General features: G+C 36.7%; 1 protein-coding gene across 2 annotated transcripts in view; it reads left to right on the top strand.

The window, feature by feature from the left end:
• The window catches only part of TRIM24 (tripartite motif containing 24), a 131,743-nt gene that overhangs the window by 65,104 nt on the left and 42,745 nt on the right, over window positions 1–23,894 (top strand). For both annotated transcript variants that reach the window (XM_086689126.1, XM_086689120.1), the window contains exons 3-7: window positions 5,233–5,380; window positions 8,355–8,487; window positions 14,841–14,957; window positions 17,706–17,820; window positions 19,973–20,119. In XM_086689126.1, coding sequence (XP_086545252.1) covers window positions 5,233–5,380; window positions 8,355–8,487; window positions 14,841–14,957; window positions 17,706–17,820; window positions 19,973–20,119 — 660 coding nt within the window. The remainder of the gene's footprint in view (window positions 1–5,232; window positions 5,381–8,354; window positions 8,488–14,840; window positions 14,958–17,705; window positions 17,821–19,972; window positions 20,120–23,894) is intronic.

Raw genomic sequence — 23,894 nt, 5'->3', positions numbered from 1 at the left:
TTTTGGGTTAGGGGGCATAAGAATACTTTCATCCATATGTCTGTGTGTACTTCAATCAGGAGGCATATGAGTTTTATCTGTCTTTTTTCTAATGTCAATGACCATTAATGATCACCACCATGATTTCATATTAAATTAGGGCTTTGAAAAATTGTGACATTCTCATTCTGCCATTCCCCTATATTTCTTATCTGGAAGAGAAACAGAAGCCTTCCTTCATTTATTCTTTGGTTACATACATAGCAAAGGTAGGTTAAGTACTTGGTTCATTTCCTTTAGTTGCTAATTTTTAGAATAGTGACTTAGTTTCTTAGCGTTCTTCGGAGATAACTAATGAGTGGTGTGTTTGTATCTTTATGAACTCATGGATTTTTAATATAAAAGGTGTTGTAGTAGTTAGTTGTTTTTAATTGATGATAAAATTGTGCCATCTTGGCAATAGGAGCCTCACATTGATTCCTGAGTCATTCTGATAGAATCGCAGTAGTCCTTGCTGTCTTCCCTACTTTGTGTTTTGACGAGATTTTGTTAGGATCTTTGGTTGCTTTTAGTCACACATGGTATCTGGAGACCACAGTATGGGTGCTAGGGGTATTCACTTTAAAAAAGAGAAGTGATGGGGCGCCTGGGTGGCGCAGTCGGTTAAGCGTCCGACTTCAGCCAGGTCACGATCTCGCGGTCCGTGAGTTCGAGCCCCGCATCAGGCTCTGGGCTGATGGCTCAGAGCCTGGAGCCTGTTTCCGATTCTGTGTCTCCCTCTCTCTCTGCTCCTCCCCCGTTCATGCTCTGTCTCTCTCTGTCCCAAAAATAAAAAAAAAAATAAAAATAAAAAAGAGAAGTGACTACATTTACAGTGTTGAGCACCGAGGGATATATAGAATTATTGAATCCTAAAATTGTACACCTGAAGCTAATATAACTGTGTTAATTATATGTCAGTAAAAAAGAATAAACAAGTCCATCTGGCTTGGTTTTGAATTTAGGCCACATAGTATCTCCTGGGGCACAGTCAAAGGATCTTCAAACAAATGGAATTTTGGAAAGAACCGTGTTAGAGTTTCTGAAATGTTTATTAAGTGACAGGGAAAAGGATAAACAGAATGCCAAGTGAGTATTAGATGATAGAAAACTGTAAACCTTAGTAAGGAAACTAGCATTTTTAAGAAGGCTGAGATTTTAGAAAAGTCATAGGTGCAAATTTTTTAACAGAAAAGGGAGCCTAGTGGTCAGAATATACTTACCAAATGAACAAATTTCTGGAGCAAAAATGTGAGAAATAACTTCAAGAGTTCAAACAGCAAGTGTCTGTTCTCTACATCAAAAAAAAACCTAAATCTTCATCCCCTTGATACCCAAACCGGTAGATAATAATATAAAAATTTGGTGTACAGGTATTTGTTCTTTATGATACCAAATGTCCAACTGTGACGTTTTTGTTGCTGTTAGTTTTCTGCAGAGCTGGCTAGTAGCTTGACCTGGTGTCATGCAGAGTATATGAGAAATAAGGGTTGTAGCCTTGCCTTCTGGGCTGTCCCTTAGGATAACCAGAGTCAGGATCATCTCTAGTGCAGCCGTTCTTTGAGGTTCTACTTTGACCCTGTTGAGGGTCACAGAAGGCTCCCTGTTTCCCTTCCCTACCCTCACTGCCATGGAAGGGTCATGTGAACAGCACCAAGAAGACCGCTTATTTATCAGGAGAGTCGTGGATCTGCTGAAAATTCACATTCATTGGAGGGAGTAAAGTCTGTGATTACCAAATATGAATGTATTCCACTACTAAGCAAACAGCCTGATTTGAGGCTCATGAGAAGTTACTGAGGGAGGACATAACGTATATCTCTGAGATTCTTGTATCTGGAAGACCTTAAGAAGAGGAGGCATTTCATCTGGCTCAGTAGTGCACTCTCCAAAAATAAAGTGTGCTTCCTTATGAGGTAATGGGTGCCTAGTATTTGAAAATATACAAGGAGCAACTGTCTAGGAAAAAAAAAAAAGATAAAATAAATGTAAAAGCAAAAAAGTAAAACCTACAAATCTAAATTGGACTCACAAATATCAATATATACTTGTGGTGTATATTGATATTTGTGAGTCCAATTTAGATTTGTAGGTTTTACTTTTTTGATTTTACATTTATCTCATTCATCCAGTATTGGAAATCTTGGTTCTTAATTACAGTGACAAAATCATTTATTTTCTCCAAATATATATATTATACATTATATTATAGGGTATACTATATCAGTTTTGGTAAAATCAGAAACCATCTTAATCCTGAAAATTAACTAGATATAAACTTGTTTACTGAAAGGTAAATAAATACTTAAAGTATCATAGAGATAGCAACCATAAGGAAGCGGCTGAGGGAAAAAGGAGAAACTAGTCAAAGTTAGAAGAAGGGTCTTGTGGAACGTCAGTTCAGACCTCTGAAGAGGCGATGTTTCAGCCTTGGGATTGCAGACCTCAGAGGAGCAGGCGTTGGCCTACGGTGTCAGTATCTCCAAAGCTGGTTCCATGAGGACTGGAAAAACTGTAGTCTGGTGCTAAGTGCTGCTGGGGGAGGGAACGGCTGCTGCCAGGGTGAGGCAGTATTGATGGGTCTGATGTTCACGGAGAATGCAAGCAAATAAAAAGACAGCTAAGATGATCAAGTACTTCTTCCTCTGGCACTGCAGTCTCCCTCCAGCACCATCTCTTGTTAGAATCCAATGTGGACCCAGCTCATAAAGCATAAATGCAGTTTGCAGAGTAAGAGTATAGAAGAATAGAGATGGTGCTCAAAGTAGAAATTATAGAGTTGTTTCCGTCAAAATAGAAAGCAAGGAACACAGCAATTACTACATGCATGCACTGGCGATGGTCAATCAAATCGTACTTTTTTTTTAAGTTTTTATTTAAACATGAGTTACCATACAGTGTAATATTTTAAAGTTTACTTGAAATAAATAATTCTTTGTGTGGTTAAACCACCCACTTGATAGTTTAATTTGCTTTTGATTTTTAGGCATTTAATTTTTTTTAACATTTATTTATTTTTGAGAGACAGAGGGAGAGAGAGACAGAGCATGATTGGGGAAGGGGCATAGAGAGAGGGAGACCCAGAATCTGAAGGAGGCTCCATGCTCCAAGCTGTCAGCACAAAGCCTGATGGTGGGGCTCAAACTCATGAACTGCAAGATCATGACCTGAGCCGAAGTTGGACACTCAACCAACTGAGCCACCCAGGTGCCCCAGGCATTTAATGTTTTTAATTTAATTTATGAAATACAGTATATTGAGAGAATTTAGACTCTCACTGTTTAATCTACCCTATAGGTAGCCATTTAATTTCCTTTATTCTTCTGTTTAAAATATTATTTCATATGTAATTTTAAGTAATTTTATGTTTAAAAAATATCAGCAAGTGTCATTTCACCCATCCCCATCTTTCTTAGATAAGCACTAGCATGATTTACTTTTCTACTTTGCTTTTTTATTTTACTTCATATACTGAGATCTCTCATTCTCTCTTTTTTTTTTTAACCTTTATTTATTATTGAGAGAGCATGAACATGGGAGGGGCAGAGAGAGAAGGGGAGACACAGAATCTGAAGCAGACTCCAGGCTTTGAGCTATCAGCACAGAGCCCGACGCAGAGCTCGAACCCACGAACTGTGAGATTATGACCTGAGCTGAAGTTGGGCGCTTAACCGACTGAGCCACCCAGGCGCCCCTGTCCTCATTCTTTTTTGTAGCATAGTGTAGCCTAGAGGTTAAATTTTAGGTTATATCTTTAAAGACGTCATAATTGAAGCTAAGGCAGTAAGGACGAGACAATTCCCGATTCTAACAAAAATCTACAGAGGGAGGAGGAAGAGTGGCGGGTTATATCCAGAGGGCATCAGGGAGATAAGAGGATCTGGAGATATCAAGGAATCCAAATGGTTTCTAGGAAGTAGGAGCCAGGGGCTTTAATGATGTTAGAAAGGTTAAAGATAAGAGCTGAAGAAAAGACAGGTTCGATGAATGAAAATGTTATCCACGTATTTGGAATTTAGCTAAGGTAAAGCGCTAACTGAGGGGGAGGGGGGCAGAATTTCTTTTCCCCATCACAGAAGATAACATAGGGACTGCTTCTCTATAACTTTAATAACTGTTCCCAGAGAATAGTGACACCATGTACAGTTACACAAGCTGGAAACAAAGAAGCTTTCCCTTCTTCACCTCCCGTATCCAGTCCATCGTCTGAACCAGTCAGTTTCACTCCCAATCTCCCTCATTTATTCCCACTTCCACCCACTCTCACCTAAAACATTGAAAAAACCCTCTTACTTGTCTCTGCAGGAAACACTTCCCCCTTTTCTAATCTATTCTCTATATTGCAGTGACAGTGATTTTTAAAATTGCAAATCTGGCCATGTCACTTACTTAAAAGCTTTTAGGAGACTTCATCAGACAAGGACCAAAATTGTCATATGATCCTGCTTGATCTGACCCCTGCTTGCCTTGCCCCTCACTTCTTCTCTTGCCCGTCTTTCCCCTTGATCCTACTTTGTGCCAGTTCTTTGAACCTGCTGTGCTCCTTTTGCCTGGAGGCTATTGTACATGCTCTTCTCTCTGCCTAGAAGGCTTTTCATTAATAACTGATGACTCAACTTCCATACCTTAATGTTAATATGATCTCCTCAGAGAAAGCCTTGCCTGGGTAATCTCTCACTTTCTGCAGTACTCCAGCCCCACTAAAATGAGATCGTTTCCCCTATCATAATGCTCTTACAACTTCTCATACTTTATGGCACTTCTCAGTGTGTAATTGTGTATTGGTGTGAGCTTTACAGTAATGTTTGTGTGCTTCACATTTAGTCTTCACCACGACTCAGTAAAATCTGTTATTAACCTCATTTTAGAGAGCTTTCTAAGTAACCTGCCCAAGACTACTCAGCTGACGAGTGGGGAACTGGGATATGAACCCACACTCCCATCTAGGACACTCAGGATCATAGGGCAGGAACCATGTTTGCTTTTCCGCATTGTTCTATCCTCAGCACTTAGCACAGTGCCTGGAATATTTGTATATTGAATGAAGGACAGTATTATATATCCGTTTCATAAGTTTATAAATTTAAATTTACAAGCACTCTTAAGATAACCGATAGAGACCAAGTATGGTTGGTATATCATTTTTATATGACGAGTTGTTTGACCACCTTTTCATTTTTCTTAAAAATTGATGTGACATGTTTCTCTTATTAGGTGTGTACAAGCTGTGAGGACAATGCAGAAGCTAATGGGTTTTGTGTAGAGTGTGTTGAGTGGCTCTGCAAGACATGCATCAGAGCTCATCAAAGAGTGAAGTTCACAAAAGACCACACTGTGAGACAGAAGGAGGAAGTATCTCCAGGTAATAAATTAGTTCTTTTAACCTCTTTTTCTCTATCCTTCCCACCCTTATCTTTCTTCCTTCCTGTACTGACTTTGTTTTCATACACTTGTAATAGACTCCTGTTTTTTTCTTTTTTTTTGTTTAAAAAAAGGAGGTGTATATTGTAATTGAAATTTGAAGACATATATAAATGACAAATATAAACCCTCCCCTTCCTATAAATGGCTTAATTTGGTGCGAATGTACAGCAAATGAAAAAAAAAGTTGCTTTTTAAACTTCTCTCATCACTTATTTCTAAGGTGTGACAAGAGGTGGGCTTAACAAAAGTTTTACAACTCTTTTCCCTCTGATATTGTTGTGGTAAACCGGTTTTGTGATATTTGATATGTAGATAACTGAAGAAGTTCTGCTTTTTATGTAATTTATGGCTTCTCAGTTTTTATTGTATTGCTTATAAAGATTACTAATATTTCATTGTACTAAAATATATGTAACTTAAAACTTGCCATTCAAACCACTTTTACAAGTACAATTCAGTCGCATTAATTGCATTTACAGTGTTAGGCAACCATCACCACTGTCTGTTTCCACAGTTTTTTCATCATCCCAGAAAGAAACGGTGCCCAATAAGTAATAATGCTCATTCTCCTCTTTCCTCTGCCCTTGCTAACCCCTAATCTACTATCTGTCTCTACAAATTTGCTTATTTCTCCAAGTAAGATCATACAGTAGTTGTCCTTTGGTGTCTGGCTTATTTCACTCGCCACAGTATTTTCAGGGTTTATCCATGTTGTGGCATTTATCAGAACTTCATTAATTTTTATGGCTCATTAATATATTTTTGTTTAAAAATTCGTTTATTGCTTTTAATTCAAGTCAACCAGTGTTCATATGTCTATTCTATATTCCAGGAATTTTGCTGGGTATTAGAGATGAAAAAGTAAATAAAACACTTTTACCCCCACAAGAGTTATTAGTATGATGAAGACTACGAACAAATTAGCAATCATAGTTTGGTCTCATAAGTTCCACGGGAGCACATCAAAGGAGCATCAGACTCAGATTTGGGGATTTAGGTTGGAGGCCACATCTGGGGCTTGACAAACGAATAGAAGGAGGAGGGTGGGGAAAACTGAAGTACAGGTGCACATTTACAGAGGGAGACAGTTAGATGTACCTGGAAAGTAAGATGCAAGAAGAGGAGGAAGAACGAGATGAAGCTAGGATTCTGGTGACACAGGAAAAGGGAATATGATTTCTGAAGGTACTGATGAGGAAAAGGCAAAAGAGGCCAGGTACAGCTTCAGACACGTTGAACAGATTACTGCTAGACAGACTTCTTTTTCTGTGAATTCAGCCATCTACTGAAAAACAAAGAGAGGAAATAAGATTTAAAGGTAAGGAATGTGAGGGATATTTGAAAGAACTCTAGTTGGAAGAGAGCTCCAACTTCAGAAACAGAATGTTTGGTAGCATTGAGGTTACATTTGATGTATAGGCCTTAAAACTTCCTCCATCAGGCTTCAGCAGTGTGGGGATTGGTATAGATAGAGAAGAATTGCACTTCTCTAGGATTGGGGTTTAGCTGGACAGGTGTTCTGGAAGTTCAGGAGAGGAAGGGGTACAAATAATGGCATTTATTGAAATGAAGGATTTTTTTTATAACTCTATAAAGGAGTTGAAGTTGATAGTACTGTCAGTTGATAGGATGAAAGAAATTGTTGGGAACTAGAGATCACGGAGGCACAGTGAGAGCAGTTAACTAAAAACCGGAAGGTTAAAAAGTAGACGTTATTAGAGTGGATGTTTGAATCTGTGATTAGAGAAATGAACCAGTTAAGCACAATCCAAAGTTTTGGGTGGGACCATGATGTAAGGAGCTAAAATGGAGTACAGGTGTCTGGAGATGAAAAAGTCTGAGAGCCTTGTTTTTATGTGGCAATCTGTGTAAACTTCTAACTCATCCAGAGTGATGGCGACACTGAGGACTAGGAAGATGACTGAGTCAGGATCTAAATTCTCCAATAAGTAAAAGAAATCTATAAATGAATGACATGTTCTAATTATCTAAGTCAGAAGCTCTGTACTTACTGTAGACAATATTGTAAAACAAAATACCTGCTAGTGTATGTAGTTATATACAAAGAAAAACAACCATAAGAACACGTACTAGGTTATTAATAGTGGTTATTTCTAGAAGTGGGATTATTTCTGAAATGTTTGGATTTTATCCTTAATTATTAGTGAAATAACTGCTTACTGTTGAGTCAATTATTATACTTATTTGTATTCTGATTTTTTTTTTAATTTAACATTATACATAAGCATTGCTCAATATTATCCTCACTCTGGATAACTAGTAAGTTACATGGAGGACTACAGTATATAGTGAAAACTTTATGATTATTTCTGTGTTAGTGGGTACCCTCTAAGGACTTTTGCACAAGTGGATAAATAACTTTTTTAATCATGTTCTTTATACATTTTTATTAGATTTTCTGAATTCCATTTAAAACAGTCTTCTGCCATATTGGTGGAAAACATCGAGTTGGGTCACACTCACTTATCTGCTTATTTTCTTAAGACTTTTTAATTCCATAAAGCACATTTTAAGCTACATACTTTATTTTTCTCCTGAGTTAGTTTGAAGTTCTGGAATGAAAAGCTTATTTATCTTTTCCTTCTAAAATGCTGAGAATACCTAACATTCTGTGTCTTTTTTCTTGATGTTAATTGAAGTCTAGTTGACACACAACGTCAAGTTAATTTCAGGTGTACAACATCGTGAGTGGACAAGTCTGCACGTTATGCTGTGCTCACCACACTACCATGTGTCCCTGTACCACAAACCTAGTAGTAGTGATGGTGTCAGTGAAACTGCTTATAGCTCTTTTATATTTCAACGGATTGAAATGCAAATGAACAATCTAATAATTATGTAGTATTCACTTATGTTAATTTTCTTCTTTTTGCCTCCTGTTGTTTGTACAGAGGCAGTTGGTGTGACCAGTCAGCGGCCAGTGTTTTGTCCTTTTCATAAGAAGGAGCAGCTGAAGCTTTACTGTGAAACATGTGACAAACTGACATGCCGGGACTGCCAGTTATTAGAACACAAAGAGCATAGGTACTGTCATCTTTAATTATGTGCACACATGTATGGTAAGCTTTATGAGGACTGGAGGGCTGCTGGCACCCCGGCCAGATGGCAGTCGGCAAATGAAGTTTTGTTCGGCCAACAGTACGTTGGCCTGTTCCAGGATTTTTCAACTTGGTCACTACAGATAATTGTGGGGGTCCTGTCTGGTTCATTGTATGGTGTTCAGCGGCATCTTTGACCTGTATTCACTAGGTGCCAGTGGCATCCTTCTGGTTGTGAGGACCAGAAATATCTCCAGATGTTGCCAAATGCTCTGCAGAACAAAATTACCCTGAGTTGAGAACCACTGGCTTACACACTATTTAAAACTAAATGGAATTAATTTCCAGTGTTGTAAAATGAGATTTTACATTTAAAAAAAAAAATCTACGTCTTTGGATTTTTGAGAGAACAGAACCTGTTATAGCAGGGGCCTCGTACACTTTCATGTTAGCATTTGGGTGGAATTCACTTTAGTGTTGTGTAGAATGAGGCACGCCTTTAACAATTCATCATAGTTCCTACTGAAGATTATTTCTAAATCTGATGTCCATAGGCATTTCAGTTAGCAACCGCTAATTCATTTAAATAGTAAGATTCTGATTAGTACAAATAAAATTGGTTAAAATGGTCAAGGCTCAAAAACTGGTGGTTACCAGAGGAGAGGTGGGGTGGGGTTGAAAAGGTGATAGGGATTAAGGAGAGCACTTATGAGTTTCAAATATTGTGTTTAAGTGTTGACTCCTTAAATTATACACCTGAAACTAATATTGTACTGTATTGTTATCTAACTGGAATTTAAATAAAACAAAAAGAAGGAAAAGAAAAAAAAAACTGTCTAGGCTCCCAGTAATGGCAGGCTAGACAATTTGGACCAAACCATACCAGGGAGGATAACTAGAAAACCTGGATAAAATACAGAAGTCATTGATAAAAAGTCTTAGGAGTAAAGATTTACTGGACCAGGTTGGAGTGGGGACAGAGAATGCGAGGAGCGTTTTTACCCTTCATGGCATTTTACCAGGAAATCAAGGAGCACTTTTAATAGGCCACAGGGCTGGAAAGACAGCAATTGGAGTTCAGGGGTTACAGGGCTTGAAGGTTTCTCCTTGCCTTAATTTGGAACCCTGAAAGTCTATGCTATCACAGTAAAGATGAACTAGCTAGTAAATAGTTCCTGACTGGGACTGAAGCCTCAGCATCAAATTTTTTCATTACCCAAAGTTGGAATAAATTGAAATCCTATTGCTGGTGCCCCCGGGTGCCTGGTAGATTCAAATGTAAATGCTCCCTGAAGAGAGAAAACATCATCCTATGCCTCAAGTTGATGCAGTAATGAATTTTGCAAAATGGTCCAACACATAATTAGAAGTAATCACGTATGCTAGGTGATGAGACAATGTGAACAAAACCTACCAGATACAACAAATAAGATAAAAAGACCCTTAAGGCTGGGGCGCCTGGGTGGCGCAGTCGGTTAAGCGTCCGACTTCAGCCAGGTCACGATCTCGCGGTCCGTGAGTTCGAGCCCCGCGTCGGGCTCTGGGCTGATGGCTCAGAGCCTGGAGCCTGTTTCCGATTCTGTGTCTCCCTCTCTCTCTGCCCCTCCCCCGTTCATGCTCTGTCTCTCTCTGTCCCAAAAAAAATAAACGTTGGAAAAAAAAAAATTTAAAAAAAAAAAAAAAAAAAAAAGACCCTTAAGGCTATATCTTACCATATTGAAGATCAGGGACAAAATGGAAATTTTGAGTAGAGAACTGAAAACTATAAAAAAGAATGAGATGGGAAATCCAGAACTAAAAATTACCATAACTGAAATTAACTCTTAGAGGCTATAACAGATTTGACATAGCAGGAAATGAGAATTGATGAACTAGAAGAAAAGTAAGAAAATACCCAGGATGGAAAGTAGAGAAGAAGTAATACAGGGTGCAACTGGGGTCCCATAAGGAGAGAAGAGAGAGGAATGAGAAGGAAACAACATGTAAGGACAGAATATAATGGTTTGGAATGTGGTAATACTGAAGAAAGATATCTAGCCCATATTTAGGAAGCCCTATAAATGCCCAGGAGGCTAAAAAAAAAAAAAAAAAAAAAAAAAAGCCAGTATGTTTTTAAGTACAAAAAGAAAATAATTACAGAGCTAAAATTATATAGCCAGTGAACATATTCTTTAAAATGAAGATTAATGAAAGGCATTTCAGACCAAATAAACTGGGATAATATATCCCTAGTAAACCCTCACTAAAGTATACCTTAGGCAAAAGAGAAATGGTAGTCAATGCATGATGGAATGAAAATCATTTAAAATGGTAAGTACGAGTAAATCTAAATAAATATCAATTTATGAAACAATAAAAATGTCTTACTGGTATATGTCATGTGTGTTCTGTATAGTACACAACAGACATGTTAGGGGGATATGGAGTCTGTGTTCTAAGGCTTATGTACAGTTTAGGAAGACGGTAAAAAAATATAAATCAGTATTAGATAACTCCAGATCTGCATTTTGAAATGTCTAGAGTAATCACTAAAAGAATATAGAAGTGTATCTGATTATCAAAGTAACACAGAGGGGAAATGGAATAATTAGTCTAAAGACAGGCCAAAGAAGAAAAACAAAGAACAGAGGGGATTTAATAAGGACTTGGTAAGTGTAAATCTATAAATAGATTTGTAATTATAATAAATGTAAATGGATAAAATGTCCCAAATTAAAAGATTGCAAGCTTAATAAAAAAATTGAAAATCTGCTATTTGCTTTTTAGACAAGAAGCAACTAAAGCCTAAGTATATAGAAAGAATGATGGGAAAAGATGCGTTATACAAACATTAACCAAAGGCATGCTGTTATGTCAAAGTGTATTGTTTGAGATACAGAGGGAAACTTTATATGATAAAAGGCTCTCTTCATTTAAAAGATGTAACAGTTCTAAATCTATATGCCCATAGTTTTAAAATACATAACAAAAAATGACAGAACATAGACATATCTAGAGTGGGAAATTTCAACATACTTTTCTCAATAATTGACAAGCAAATTAGAACAGTATATTTTTGTAAGATTCAAATAACCTAAATAGCAAATGACCTTGTGGACATTAAACACTGCACCCAATAATACACATGCTTTATAAACATAAAAAGAAAACATTTAATTGACCATATGTCAGGGCAATCTTAAATTTCAGAGGGTTAACACCATATAAAGTTTTTGTGTAAAAACTCAATGCTGTTAATGTAGAAAATAATGATAGATGATAAAAATCTCCATATATTTGAAAATGAAGAAATGAACTTCATATGAAAATGAAATGCAGTGATGCATGATCCTGTGCTGTATCCTGGACTAGAAGGGGAAAAATTATTTAGAGGACATTATTTTTAACTTATTTTGAGAGAGAAAGAGAGACTGTGAGTAGGGGGAGGGCAGAGAGAGAGGGAGAGAGAATCCCAAGCAGGCTCTGCCAGCACCCAGCTCCATGTGGAGCTCTAGCCCACAAACTGTGAGATCATGACTTGAGCTGATCGTGATACACTTAACCTACTGAGCCACCAGGCCATGAAACAAATGGCATTATTGGAATATGGTCTGTAGTTTAGATGAGAGTATTATCTTAACGTCAGTTTTCTTTTTTTTTTTAATTTTTTTTTTTTCACTGCCTATTTTTGAGAGACAGCGCAAGCGGGGTGGGACAGAGAGAGAGGGAGACACAGTATTGGAAGCAGGCTCCAGGCTCCGAGCTGTCAGCACAGAACCCGATGCAGAGCTCGAACCCAAAAACGATGAGATCACGACCTGAGTTGAGGTTGGATGCTTAACCCACTGAGCCACCCAGGCACCCCAGTGTCAGTTTTATATTTAATCATCACACTCTGGTTACATAGCAATATCCTTACTCTTAAATGCATTCTGATTATTAAGACATTAAAGAGCTATGATGAATTAATACTTGAAAAACTAAGCTGTGTAAAGGTATAGGAGATCTCTGTACCATTGCAGATTTAACTGAAATTATTTCAAAATAAACAGTTTGAACTAAATTTAAATAAAACATCAAAGAAGAAATCCCAATGAATATGGGAAAATATTTTTATCTGAATGATCGTGGAAATAATATCCTTGAAATACACTGTTAAGGCCATGATAAGAGGGAAATAGATATCATTAAATGTATATATTAGGTAGATAAAAAAAATACACTAAACATCTCAACTTCAGAAAATTAGTAAATTAAGCCTAAACTAAGTGGGGAAAAGGACATGATGAGGATAAGCAGACATTAATGAAGTAAGTAAAGCCAAAAATCAAATCTTTCAAAAGATTAGTAAATTGACAAATTCCTTTAATGAGTGATTTAGAGAGCAGGCCCAAAAAACCAATGCCAGGAGTGAAAAGGGGGCATCACAACATTTTCTAAAGGCATTCAAAATTATGAGATGATTATCTATCAATGGATTTGGAAATTTTTGCATGAAATAGGATAATTCTTAGAAAATACAGCTTCCCAGGGGCGCTTGGGTGGCTCGGTTAAGCATCCAACTTGATTTCAGCCTCAGTCATGATCTCACAGTTTGTGAGACTGCGCTGGGCCTGCTTGGGATTCTCTGTCTCCCTTTCTGTCTGCCCCTCCCCTGCTCGCTCACTCTATCTCAAAAAATAAATAAAAGAAAAAAAGAAAAGAAAATACAGCTTACCAAAGCTAGCACAGGGTAAGATAGAAAATCAGAATAGCCCTTAGATTTAATCTATATCCATAATTTTTAACTTTCTCACAAGGGAAACTACAGGCCCAGATGACTTCATTGATGAATCAACAAAATAGTGAGATAAAAATAACACCTTTTAAATACACACAATCTCATCCAGAGGACAATAAAAGAATGAATTCTCTCCAACTTGTTTTATGAGGAATAAAAATAGAAAATCACGGACTAGTCTCACCCATGAAATGAATGTGAAAATTCTAAGAAATAGGAAACCAAATCCAGTAGTAATGTGATTTTTGGACAATATAATTACAACCAAGTTGGCCTTGTTTTAGGTATACAGAGTTCATGTAACATTTGAAAATCAGTTATGTAATTCATATTAAAAGAATAAAGGATAAATTACATAATCATTTCAATAGAGACAGGAGAAACATTCTGTCAAAAATATGCACCTATGATATAAAGACTTTGCAAACTAAGAATAAAAGGAAATTTCCTAAACCTGAGAAAGGTTTTCTGTAAAATGAACCAGAAAACATCATAACAGATTATTGAAAGTTTTAAAATTGAGTTTAGGAACCAGATAACAAACATTTTGACCATTTCATATAACATTACACATTACTAGGGTCTCAAAGACTGCATTCAATACAGAGAAAATCCAACAGAATTAATATTAACTATGTTCCCCTTTTTTTCTAATGCTGGCAACACTATAATACTGATTTAAGTACACTTGCACTTTTAAATCACATTATGTAAAATACTGTGTTTTATGCATTTTACGAAAAATTGATAAAACTGGTTGTCTTCTATATTACTGTGCCCCTGGAGCTACTCTTGAGTCATCATACGTACTTTGTCAGAGATTATCATGTTCATTTACAAGTTAAAGTTTTTAAAGTGCTGTGTTTTATGTTGCTTGAAGCTTTGTTACATGCAAGGCATAGCATCAAGAGTTTTTCCTCATCCCACCATTTTCCCCAAAGGCATATATTTGTGACCTTTATGACACAACTACCTAATGTTCAAAAGTAATCTTCAAGCGGTGCCTGGTGGCTCAGTCAGTTAACCATCCAACTCTTGATTTTGGCTCAGGTCATGATCTCACAGTTCATGAGATCGAGCCTTGTGTCAGGCTCTGCATTGACAGTATGGAAACTGCTTGGGATCCTTTCTCTTCCTCTCTCTTTCTCTGTATGTGTGTGTGTGTGCACACCAGCGCATGTGCTCTCAAACGTTAAAGAAAAGTGATCATCAAAATATTTACAGCATCAAACTTTAATAATTAGGAAATTACAAAGTAGTAAGGAAATCTACTTAAATATCTGTGGTTACTTTTTGCCAGGTCTGCCAGGTGAGTTCTTTAAGCCTCTTAAACTATGAGTGATAGATATGTATCTTTCCCAAATTTCCAAAATAATTTAGAGTATCCATGAGTAATATCTGTAAAGATTCCTCCTTTTCTTAGAGACACTTTGGAGAGTGCAGAAAACCTGCCTTCCAGGGATATATTTAGTATTATTTATATCTTTTAAACTCTTTTTATCTTAGTTTTTGGGGGGATGCTTTTCCTCATTTTTGATTTATTAGCATGAAATAATTGGCTTGTTTACTTGTCTTTTCAGATACCAATTTATAGAAGAAGCTTTTCAGAATCAGAAAGTGATCATAGATACACTAATCACAAAACTGATGGAAAAAACAAAATACATAAAATTCACAGGAAATCAGATCCAAAACAGGTAAATTTACATTTGTGGTGTTATGATAAATCATATTTATATAACATATTAATATTCTCTTTTAGAACAGGTATTTTACTTAGCTCATGGTGAAGTAGATCTAAGTAAGCTGTCAGATGCCTCTAATAACATAGTTTGTAAGACTTTTCTAGAAACTTTGGGTTTCTGGAAACTAAACTGGAAAGCATTCTTTTCAGCCATGAAATTTCAAAACTGTTATGGTAATAAATTGCATTGAGTAATGGATCATTTATCTGGCAGGTGTTGATAATTTATAATTATCTGATGTTTCAAATTTTAAAGAAATGCCAGGATTTAAAAACAAAATCAGCTACTTTTTGCCACTATTATAAAATATTTTAACACTTTATTATACATACATAACTGCTTTTTTAAGCATTGGTCAACTTTGAGATGCCTTCTCTGGGCTGTCACCTTTTAACTACAATAGGGTGGAAGTCTTAGGACACCAGGAGGCAGGGATTGTTAAACGGTTTCACGCACCTTTAATTTCTTATCAGATAACAATACTTGCACGGTTTCTACATATTACCTGTTATGCTTTTTGTTTTCCGAAGGAGGAATCCTCAACTGTCCAAAGTCTCACATCTCACAAGTCAGTGATTAGGGGAGCAAACCACTCACCTCCACATGGAAGAGTGAGTTTGTTTTGCTTACCCCCCTTTTTTCATCCTGTTTGGAACCCGCACTGACATAGTACAACCTTTACAACAGCTATGAAATCCCATTTTCCCTTCTTTTGTTGTTATGCATACAAAAGTAACATATCACTGTCCAAATAAATCAAGAAATCCTTTTTAGAAAGAGCCTGAATAAGAGAGGCCTCACAGGGGATTCATAAGAGAAAGTCTTGTGGTTTATCTTCCTTAAGACCGATCATTATAATGTGTTATTTTTGTCATTAACCTTTTTCAGTAATTACTATGACCATTTTTATTCTTTGTGATAACAGTTCTATCGTGTGTCTTTTGTTTTTGTTAGTCTTCCTTATCAGCTGTCATTGCATTTTACCTTTCTCTTTTACATAACAACTATATTAACCAAATAGTGTTTCATTTACCATATTCTAACCATACTATTTTTGCCAAATAAAGTGGTGGGCTTAAAAGTTTATCTGAGTAGTTGAAAATTTGTAAGGGATATTCACAGAATGATGAAGAGAGATAGTTACAGGTGATTCTACTGTGTAAGTGGCAAATGGTAGCAATTGTAAAGTAACTAATTTTATGTGAAAGCTCCACCCTTGAGGAAATTTAGTCTTTCTTCTTACTCTTTCATTATGTATATGGTATGAGCTATGGGTCAAAGTTCACTTTTTTGTAACCTATGGATGGCCATTTGTTCCAACACCATTTGTTTAAAAGACTAAATTATTGTTATTTAATTGCCTTGGCACCTTTGTAGGGAATCAGTTGACCATGTATGTGTAAGGTTCTTTCTAAACTCTGTATTCTGTTCCATTGTATTTTTCTTTTTTGACAGTACCCCACTTTCTTCATGACTGTAGCTTTTTATAGTTAGTCTTCAAACCAGATAGTGTGAATTCTCCAAATTTGTTCTTTTACCTTTCTGTTAGTGGCTTCCTTATGCTGTTTTTACAGTGTCAGACATTATCGCATGAAAGGATTTGGGGTTTTGAATTGTGAGAATTAAAGAATCTTCGGATTAGGTGCTAATTGCTCATATCTGAATAGACTGTCATAAAAGGATTACATTTACAACACGGACTTACTTTGGTTTTAATTCGTTTTCACGTGTGTGCAGACAATGGCACTGCCTGTCCTTTTTTCATCCCGTTTAACCATCATGAAGATGTGAATTCTAAATTAGTTTTTGTTTTGTTTTGTTTCAGAGGGTTGTTTTCTTCCCATATCTATCTGGGTTTCTTGATTTTCATAGCCAATATTGGTGTCAAGTGATTATCTTAAGTTGCAACAGAAAATAAAATCTCTGCCCTATTGGTTTTAAGTCTTGGAGGATAACTATTGGAGAAGCAGACTGGAGAAATCAAACTTCCAATTTCTCTCAAAGTGTTTAGTGGGTGTCCCGTTATTCTCTTCTGCTTTTGTAAGATATTCTGGTATGATGCTGTGTATTTCTTATCTATCTCGATCTCCATGACAATGGCCATCCCGTCTTCTCTAACGAAGGGAAAAACTGTACATGATAGCTGATGAAACATAAAGTAGTATTGAGCTGCTTATTTGAAGACAGATGTGTTCTTACAGTAGCTCTCTACTGTTGTTCTCTGCTTCTGTGCGGGCATAATGAATACTGCAGCAGTTCAGATCACTAAGAATGACATGCTTACACTTTCCTACTTGGTAGTTAGAGTGGATACAATCGAACATGTTTGGAGTCCTGGTTTTCTTGCTCATAAACCTTTTTTTGGTCTACCCTTTTAGATCAAGTATTGATTTTCTTGAATGATTTTCATCATGATCTTTCCAAGTCATATTTTCTTAAAATGTGTTCGTTCTCTTACAATTTTATACATTTTGATTTTAAGATTGAATTAAGTGACTGTGTTTTTCAGAAGAATTACATTTCTGCTATGTCATCTTCGAGAAAGTCAATTTACACTGAAGGACCCTTAGAAACAGCTGAGCTTTTAAGAATTGAAAACATTTTGGCCTAATTTAGACATTAGAAAATCAATTTTAAATATTATAAAACAAATCTTCTGCCTTAGAGTTTAGATTTTTCCCCCTTTCATTTAATTTTCAGGATAATTGAAGTAAATCAAAATCAAAAGCAGGTGGAGCAGGATATTAAAGTTGCTATATTTACATTGATGGTAGAAATAAATAAAAAAGGAAAAGCCCTACTGCATCAGCTTGAGGTAAGTTACTGTTGATGGGACAGTATGTTTGTAGCGATTTAATATAGTAGTTTCTCATGTATTTGTGACTTTGAAATCACAGACTTTTTCATCCATTTATGATTGAATAATATTGCTTCTCCATTCCTAAGTTTTCATTTACATATTCTACATTGTAGCTGACAGTTTATGGCTTAGTGTTTCCTCGATAGCACAAAGCACAGTGCCTTGCTTGAAGGAGCTCTGTAAATGTTGAAGAGATTAATCATTTTAGATTCATTCAAGTGACAACTTGGGGCCACCAAAGGGGTGCAATCGAGCAAAAAAGATTTAGAAAGATAATTAAGCTATATTTTGTTTTCAAACATAACGGTTTAACCCTATGAGAAATTAAGTAAAAGGGTATGCCTTCCACTCTCAACATTTTAGTCTTAATCCTCTGTGAAAGCAGTATGTAGGGAAGGATACTCAGGGCACTTAGGATAGTTGTTTCTCACCACGGTGAGAAAAATATTGGGCTCTTTATGAGTTTTTTTATACTCCTGAAGGTCTAGATCCAAAGTCAGTGTTTGCCTCCAAATAATAATAGATTACAACTTCTCCATAGTAACATAATATTAATTGCATGGTATTTTAGTATTCTTTTAATGGTGCAAAAAGAATTCACAGTAAAGAAGCAATTTAGAATGAGAAGAGAATGAAAGAATTCTGATGTTTAAGGATTTAAAAAAAATAACTCCTAGAATAATTTGGTTTAACCTCTTTATTTTGTAGTTGACAAAATTGTAAGGTCTTTCTCAGAGAGTCCTGCCCTCCTGGGAAAGCATGGTCATTCCCGTGGCTCATCAGCCATACAGGAAACAAAGACTAAAGACTTGTCTTATTTAGTGAAGAAGTATTCTGTCCAGGAGACCTCATTTATAGTATTTTTTCAAGATTCTGTGATTTCTTTTTTTTTTTTTTTAATTTTTTAATGTTTGTTTATTTTTGAGAGAAAGAGACAGAGTGTGAGCGAGGGAGGGGCAGAGAGGAGACACAGCCCAGGCTCTGAGCTGTCAGCCTAGAGCCCCTTGCAGGGCTCAAACTCAGGAACCGTGAGATCATGACAGGAGCTGAAGTTGGATGCTCAACTGACTGAACCACCCAGGCACCCCTCTTTTTTTTTTTTTTTAATAGAAACAAAGAATTTAAAACATTTTCCAAGCTCTGTTTAAAATCAAGCATCACTTAGATTGGCTTTCTCAGAGATTACTAGTGCGTGCATTGCTGTGGCTCTTTCCAGACTCCGCTGTAAATCAGAATCTCTTGGAGAGTTTTTCAAAAAATGAAGATAAAGTAGTGCCTGGGTGGCTCAGTCAGTTAAGGGTCCAGCTCTTGATTTCCACTCAGGTCATGATGTCCCGGTTTGTGAGATCAAGCCCTACATCAGCTCTGTGCTGCACATGGAGTCTGCTTGGGATTCATTCTGTCTCTCTGCCCCTCCCTTGTGTGTGTGCACCCTTCCTCCCTCTCCCCCTCTCTCTCCCCCTCTCCCCCTGCCCACTTCTGTCTCTCTCTCAAAAAACAAAAAAAAACACACAAAAAGTTTAAGTGTTGTCTACCACATGGTGTGACTGGGCACAAAACTGGTTGCAATCAGGACTAGAATGCCTAAAACGTGAAATCATGTGATTGCACAACATGTGATCTGATAACTTTATTAGATTGGATTTTATTTTTATTGTATTTGTGAGTATTGAGTTTTAATTTTGGGTATTGAATTTTATTTATGAGTATTGAATTTTATTTGTGAGTGTTGAATTTAATAGGCATTGACTGACTGTATCATAGCCAATCCATGGTTTTTGCCCCTTTTTGAATATTGGAAGATGCATGAACACCGACCTAAATTCCAGAATATGTAAAACTAGACCAAGGGCCTGGTGTGGAGGGTAAAGGGTGCAGAGGCAGTGGTGGCAACAGCAGAAGCTGCGTTGTTTGGGGCACAGTTTTTGTGGCAGTGAGATTGATCCTTTTATACTAAGAGGAAGAACACTAAGAATATTTCTTATGAAAATTCAAGTTTCTATCGCTTGGCTTCTCAGAGGTGACAGTTACTCTAATTTGGTAATCTGAAAATGACCATTAAAATATGTTATATGCGGGACTAATTTTGAATTTTCTTCTTTTTCAGAGCCTTGCAAAGGACCATCGCATGAAACTTATGCAACAACAACAGGAAGTGGCTGGACTTTCTAAACAATTGGAACATGTCATGCATTTTTCTAAATGGGCAGTTTCCAGTGGCAGCAGCACAGCATTACTTTATAGCAAGCGACTGGTAAGATAGCTAAGTATGGCATGGAACATACCATCAAAAAGCAGAGAAATGATGGGAGTCACTGGAATACTTAAAATTCAGAAATGGTCATTAGTCTATTTGTACTTAAGTGCCCTTACCTATTTCTAATTTTAAGTGATCAAAATATTTTGGTTTTAAAAAGTATATTTAACTGCCATGGTTTAGGTGTATTCTAATCCACCACTGTCCTTCCTGTCTGGTTCTTTGCCAGGTTTTCTCTCAGTGGCAATCGAACTTAACACTAACAGTAATGATAATAATAAATATTTCCTGATCACCTGTAGTGTGCCAGGTGCTAATTCTAAGTATTTTCTATGTAATAGTTCACTTAAACTTAGGCATCATTTTTATAAGATAGGTATACCTATCCATCTTTTTTGTATGGATGATGAAGGCACAAAGTTAAGTGACATTTGTAAGGTCACACAGAGGTATCAACCAGAATTCCGTCTTGGACACTGCGCTTAGAAGCTGTGTTCCTCTTGTCGGCAGCACGTTGATAACTCTGGCGGCCATAAATGGTGCTGGATATCTCAACCCCATTTGTTAAAGAAAAGTGGCTGTGTCATGATGAACAATTGTGGTAGTAGTCTAGAAAGAACCTTGCTACTGAAAATACTTCATCACTGCACGCTAGTAATCACCTGAGGATTCTGGATTAATAGTTGTGGAGTAGAGCTAGATTCTGTATTTCTTACAAGCTCCCAGGAGATGCTGGTGCCACTGGTCTGCATTCTTAAAAATTGCTGCCTTACCTTCATTTTATTAAAGATTTCACAATGGGGGTGCATGGGTGGCTCAGTAGGTTGAGCGTCTGACTTGGGCTCAGGTCATAATCTCAAGGTTCATGAGTTCAAGCCTTGCATTGGACTTGTTGCCATCAGCACAGAGCCCACTTTGGATCCTCTCTCCCACTCCCTCTGTCTGTCCTCTGTGCATGCACTCTCTATTTCTCACTCTCAAAAATAAATAAACATTAAAAAAATGGGGTGCCTGGGTGGTTCAGTCAATTAAGCATCTACAACTTGAGCTCAAGTCACCGTCTCACAGTTTGTGGGTTCAAGGCCCCCGTCAGGCTCTGTGCTGACAGCTCAGAGCCTGGAGCCTGCTTCAGATTGTTTGTCTCCCTCTGTCTCTAACTCTCTCTCCCCCACTCGTACTCTGTCTCTCTCTCTCTCTCTCTCTCAAAAATAAGAAAAAATAAAACATAAAAAAAATTAAGAAGACATTTAAAAAATATATTCGGGGCACCTGGGTGGCTCAGTCAGTTAAGCGTCCAACTTCAGCTCAAGTCACGATCTCCCGTTTTGGTGAGTTCGAGCCCCATGTGGGGCTTTGTGCCAACAACTTGGAGCCTAGAGCCTGTCTCTCTGCCCCTCCCCTGCTTGCACTCTATCTCTCACAGGAAATGAATAAACATAAAAAAAAAATTGTTTTTTTTTTAAACAAAAAAGATTACACAGAGAGTTACCCTTTGAAATCAAGTTAGGACTTCCAAATCAGTTTTCTGTTCACCTATTCTGTTTTTAGAATCAGGTAGCAAAATTTTTCTATGACCATTTTGAAATAAGGAAATGTACTTCTGGATAAACTTTTATAGACTAGGTTCAAATATTGAGTTGAAGACTTGTTAAAAAAAAATTAATTTATAACTATTTCTAAAACTATTCCTAATCATGAATTGTATTCAACTCTTGGACTTTTTTTTCTTTCTTAATATTTCAGTGATACATTTTTTCTTGACTTCTTTCTTTCTTTTTTTTCTTTCTTTCTTCCAACTGCTTTATTGGTCTTTTGAAAAATAGCTTCTAGATAGTACATATCTTTTCTGTTTTCCTAGATATTTTTCTGAATGTCCAACAGAAAAAGAATAAAAATAGAAAATGAAACAATTCTTTTTTCAATTATGAATGAAAAGTTATGAATATTGAATATTACGGTATTGTGTAAGAAAGCATATTATTCATACAGTCAGATACTTAGTAAATCTCTGTCTAAAAATTTCTCTAATTTTATTTTATGATTTTATTTGCAATTATAATAAAAGAAAACAATAAAAACAGGTGGGATTACTTAATCAGCACAATGATCTCGTGACATAGGAGAAAGGAAGAATGTTGTTGACATTATATAGGAGAAAATGGGTACAGCAAATTACAAGGAACCAGTATTATTAGATACCTGATTCGCCAAATCATTTCCTTTCTGATTTTTAATTTTTTTTTCAACGTTTTTATTTATTTTTGGGACAGAGAGAGACAGAGCGTGAACGGGGGAGGGGCAGAGAGAGAGGGAGACACAGAATCGGAAACAGGCTCCAGGCTCTGAGCCATCAGCCCAGAGCCCGACGCGGGGCTCGAACTCACGGACCGCGAGATCGTGACCTGGCTGAAGTCGGACACTTAACCGACTGCGCCACCCAGGCACCCCTCTTTTCTGATTTTTAAAAGTCTGTGGAACCCAAGTGGCCCTTGAGTCGCAAATGTATGTAGCTAATAAAATAATTTGCCTGCAATGCACACTGAGCTGAGGCTTATACTTATTTGTAAACACTTACAAGGATCTCCAACCTCAAAAAATTTGAAAATTACTATATTCTATAACTCCGTTCCTCATAGTTTTTCTGCATGGTACATGTAGCCATGTTTACTCAAGTTATCCTTTAAATGATGGCTTTCATGTGCTTAAAAAAATAGGAAGAAATGCCTTGCAGGCCTGAAATTTCAAGCTTGGCTTGCAATTCTTAGTTCACTTTTTGCTATAGGAACTGTGGTCAAGAAAAGACAAAAATCAATGGAAGAGCAAAATCTTTCCAGAAGTCTAGTGTTAAATATATTTTGAAACAGTTTCACAGTATTTCCTCAGAACTCTTCTGTCAACCTGTTAACACTGAATTTATCCTTTATTATTTAGAAGGAAGGCCAGGAGAGTAAAACACTATCATTCTTTTTACTCTCCATAAATATTTCTATAATACTAGCAATTAGCAAACTATTAAGTTATAAGTAGTAAAAAGGAATTCTTTTCTCCTTTTTTCCCTTCTCCCATCTAATTAATCTTCAGTGACCTTCTTTGTGTATTCCTGAATGCCTCATTGCCATCTCCTTATTTCTAATCTTTGGTGCTCACAGGATATGATTCTTTCTTGCCTGAGTACTAGTACCCTTTCCTGCCTCTTCTTGCTCCTGAATAATGTCCATCTTTTTAAAGACTACCTGCTTCAGATTAGATTGGTCTTCCTTTCCACTTGTCAGCCTTTCATGACCAAGACTGGATTGGGTTTCTCTTTCTTGTGTTTACACACCCTTTGTGCATATGTCCATCATACTATTACTGATTTTTATCTGCTATTATATTTGCATATGTTTCTATGAATCTCATTAGACTCTACACTTCTTAAAGTAGGAATTTTGTGTTACTCAGTGCTTGATGCATAGGAATTCAACGAAAGATTGATGGTAAAAAAAAATCAGGTACAAGATAATGTCTTCTTTCAGAAGCTCTAAGTATAGACAAAACCGCCTGTTCATTTTTATAGGATTGGAAAATCAAATACTAAATTTCTTCTTTAAGTTTATTTTAACTTCATTAGAAAGGAGACAGTAAATAGTATTGCTATCTTGAAAGCTGTTTTGATACCTTTCATATTTTTTTTTAATTTTTTTTTCAACGTTTATTTATTTTTGGGACAGAGAGAGACAGAGCATGAACGGGGGAGGGGCAGAGAGAGAGTGGGAGACACAGAATCGGAAAC

The sequence above is a fragment of the Puma concolor genome, chromosome A2 (assembly GCF_028749965.1).
Source record: "Puma concolor isolate L17-30 chromosome A2, mPumCon1.1.hap2, whole genome shotgun sequence".
Taxonomy (NCBI): Eukaryota; Metazoa; Chordata; class Mammalia; order Carnivora; family Felidae; genus Puma; species Puma concolor.
The sequence above is the reverse complement of the archived record's forward strand: the minus strand, read 5'-3'. Positions and strand labels throughout refer to the sequence as shown.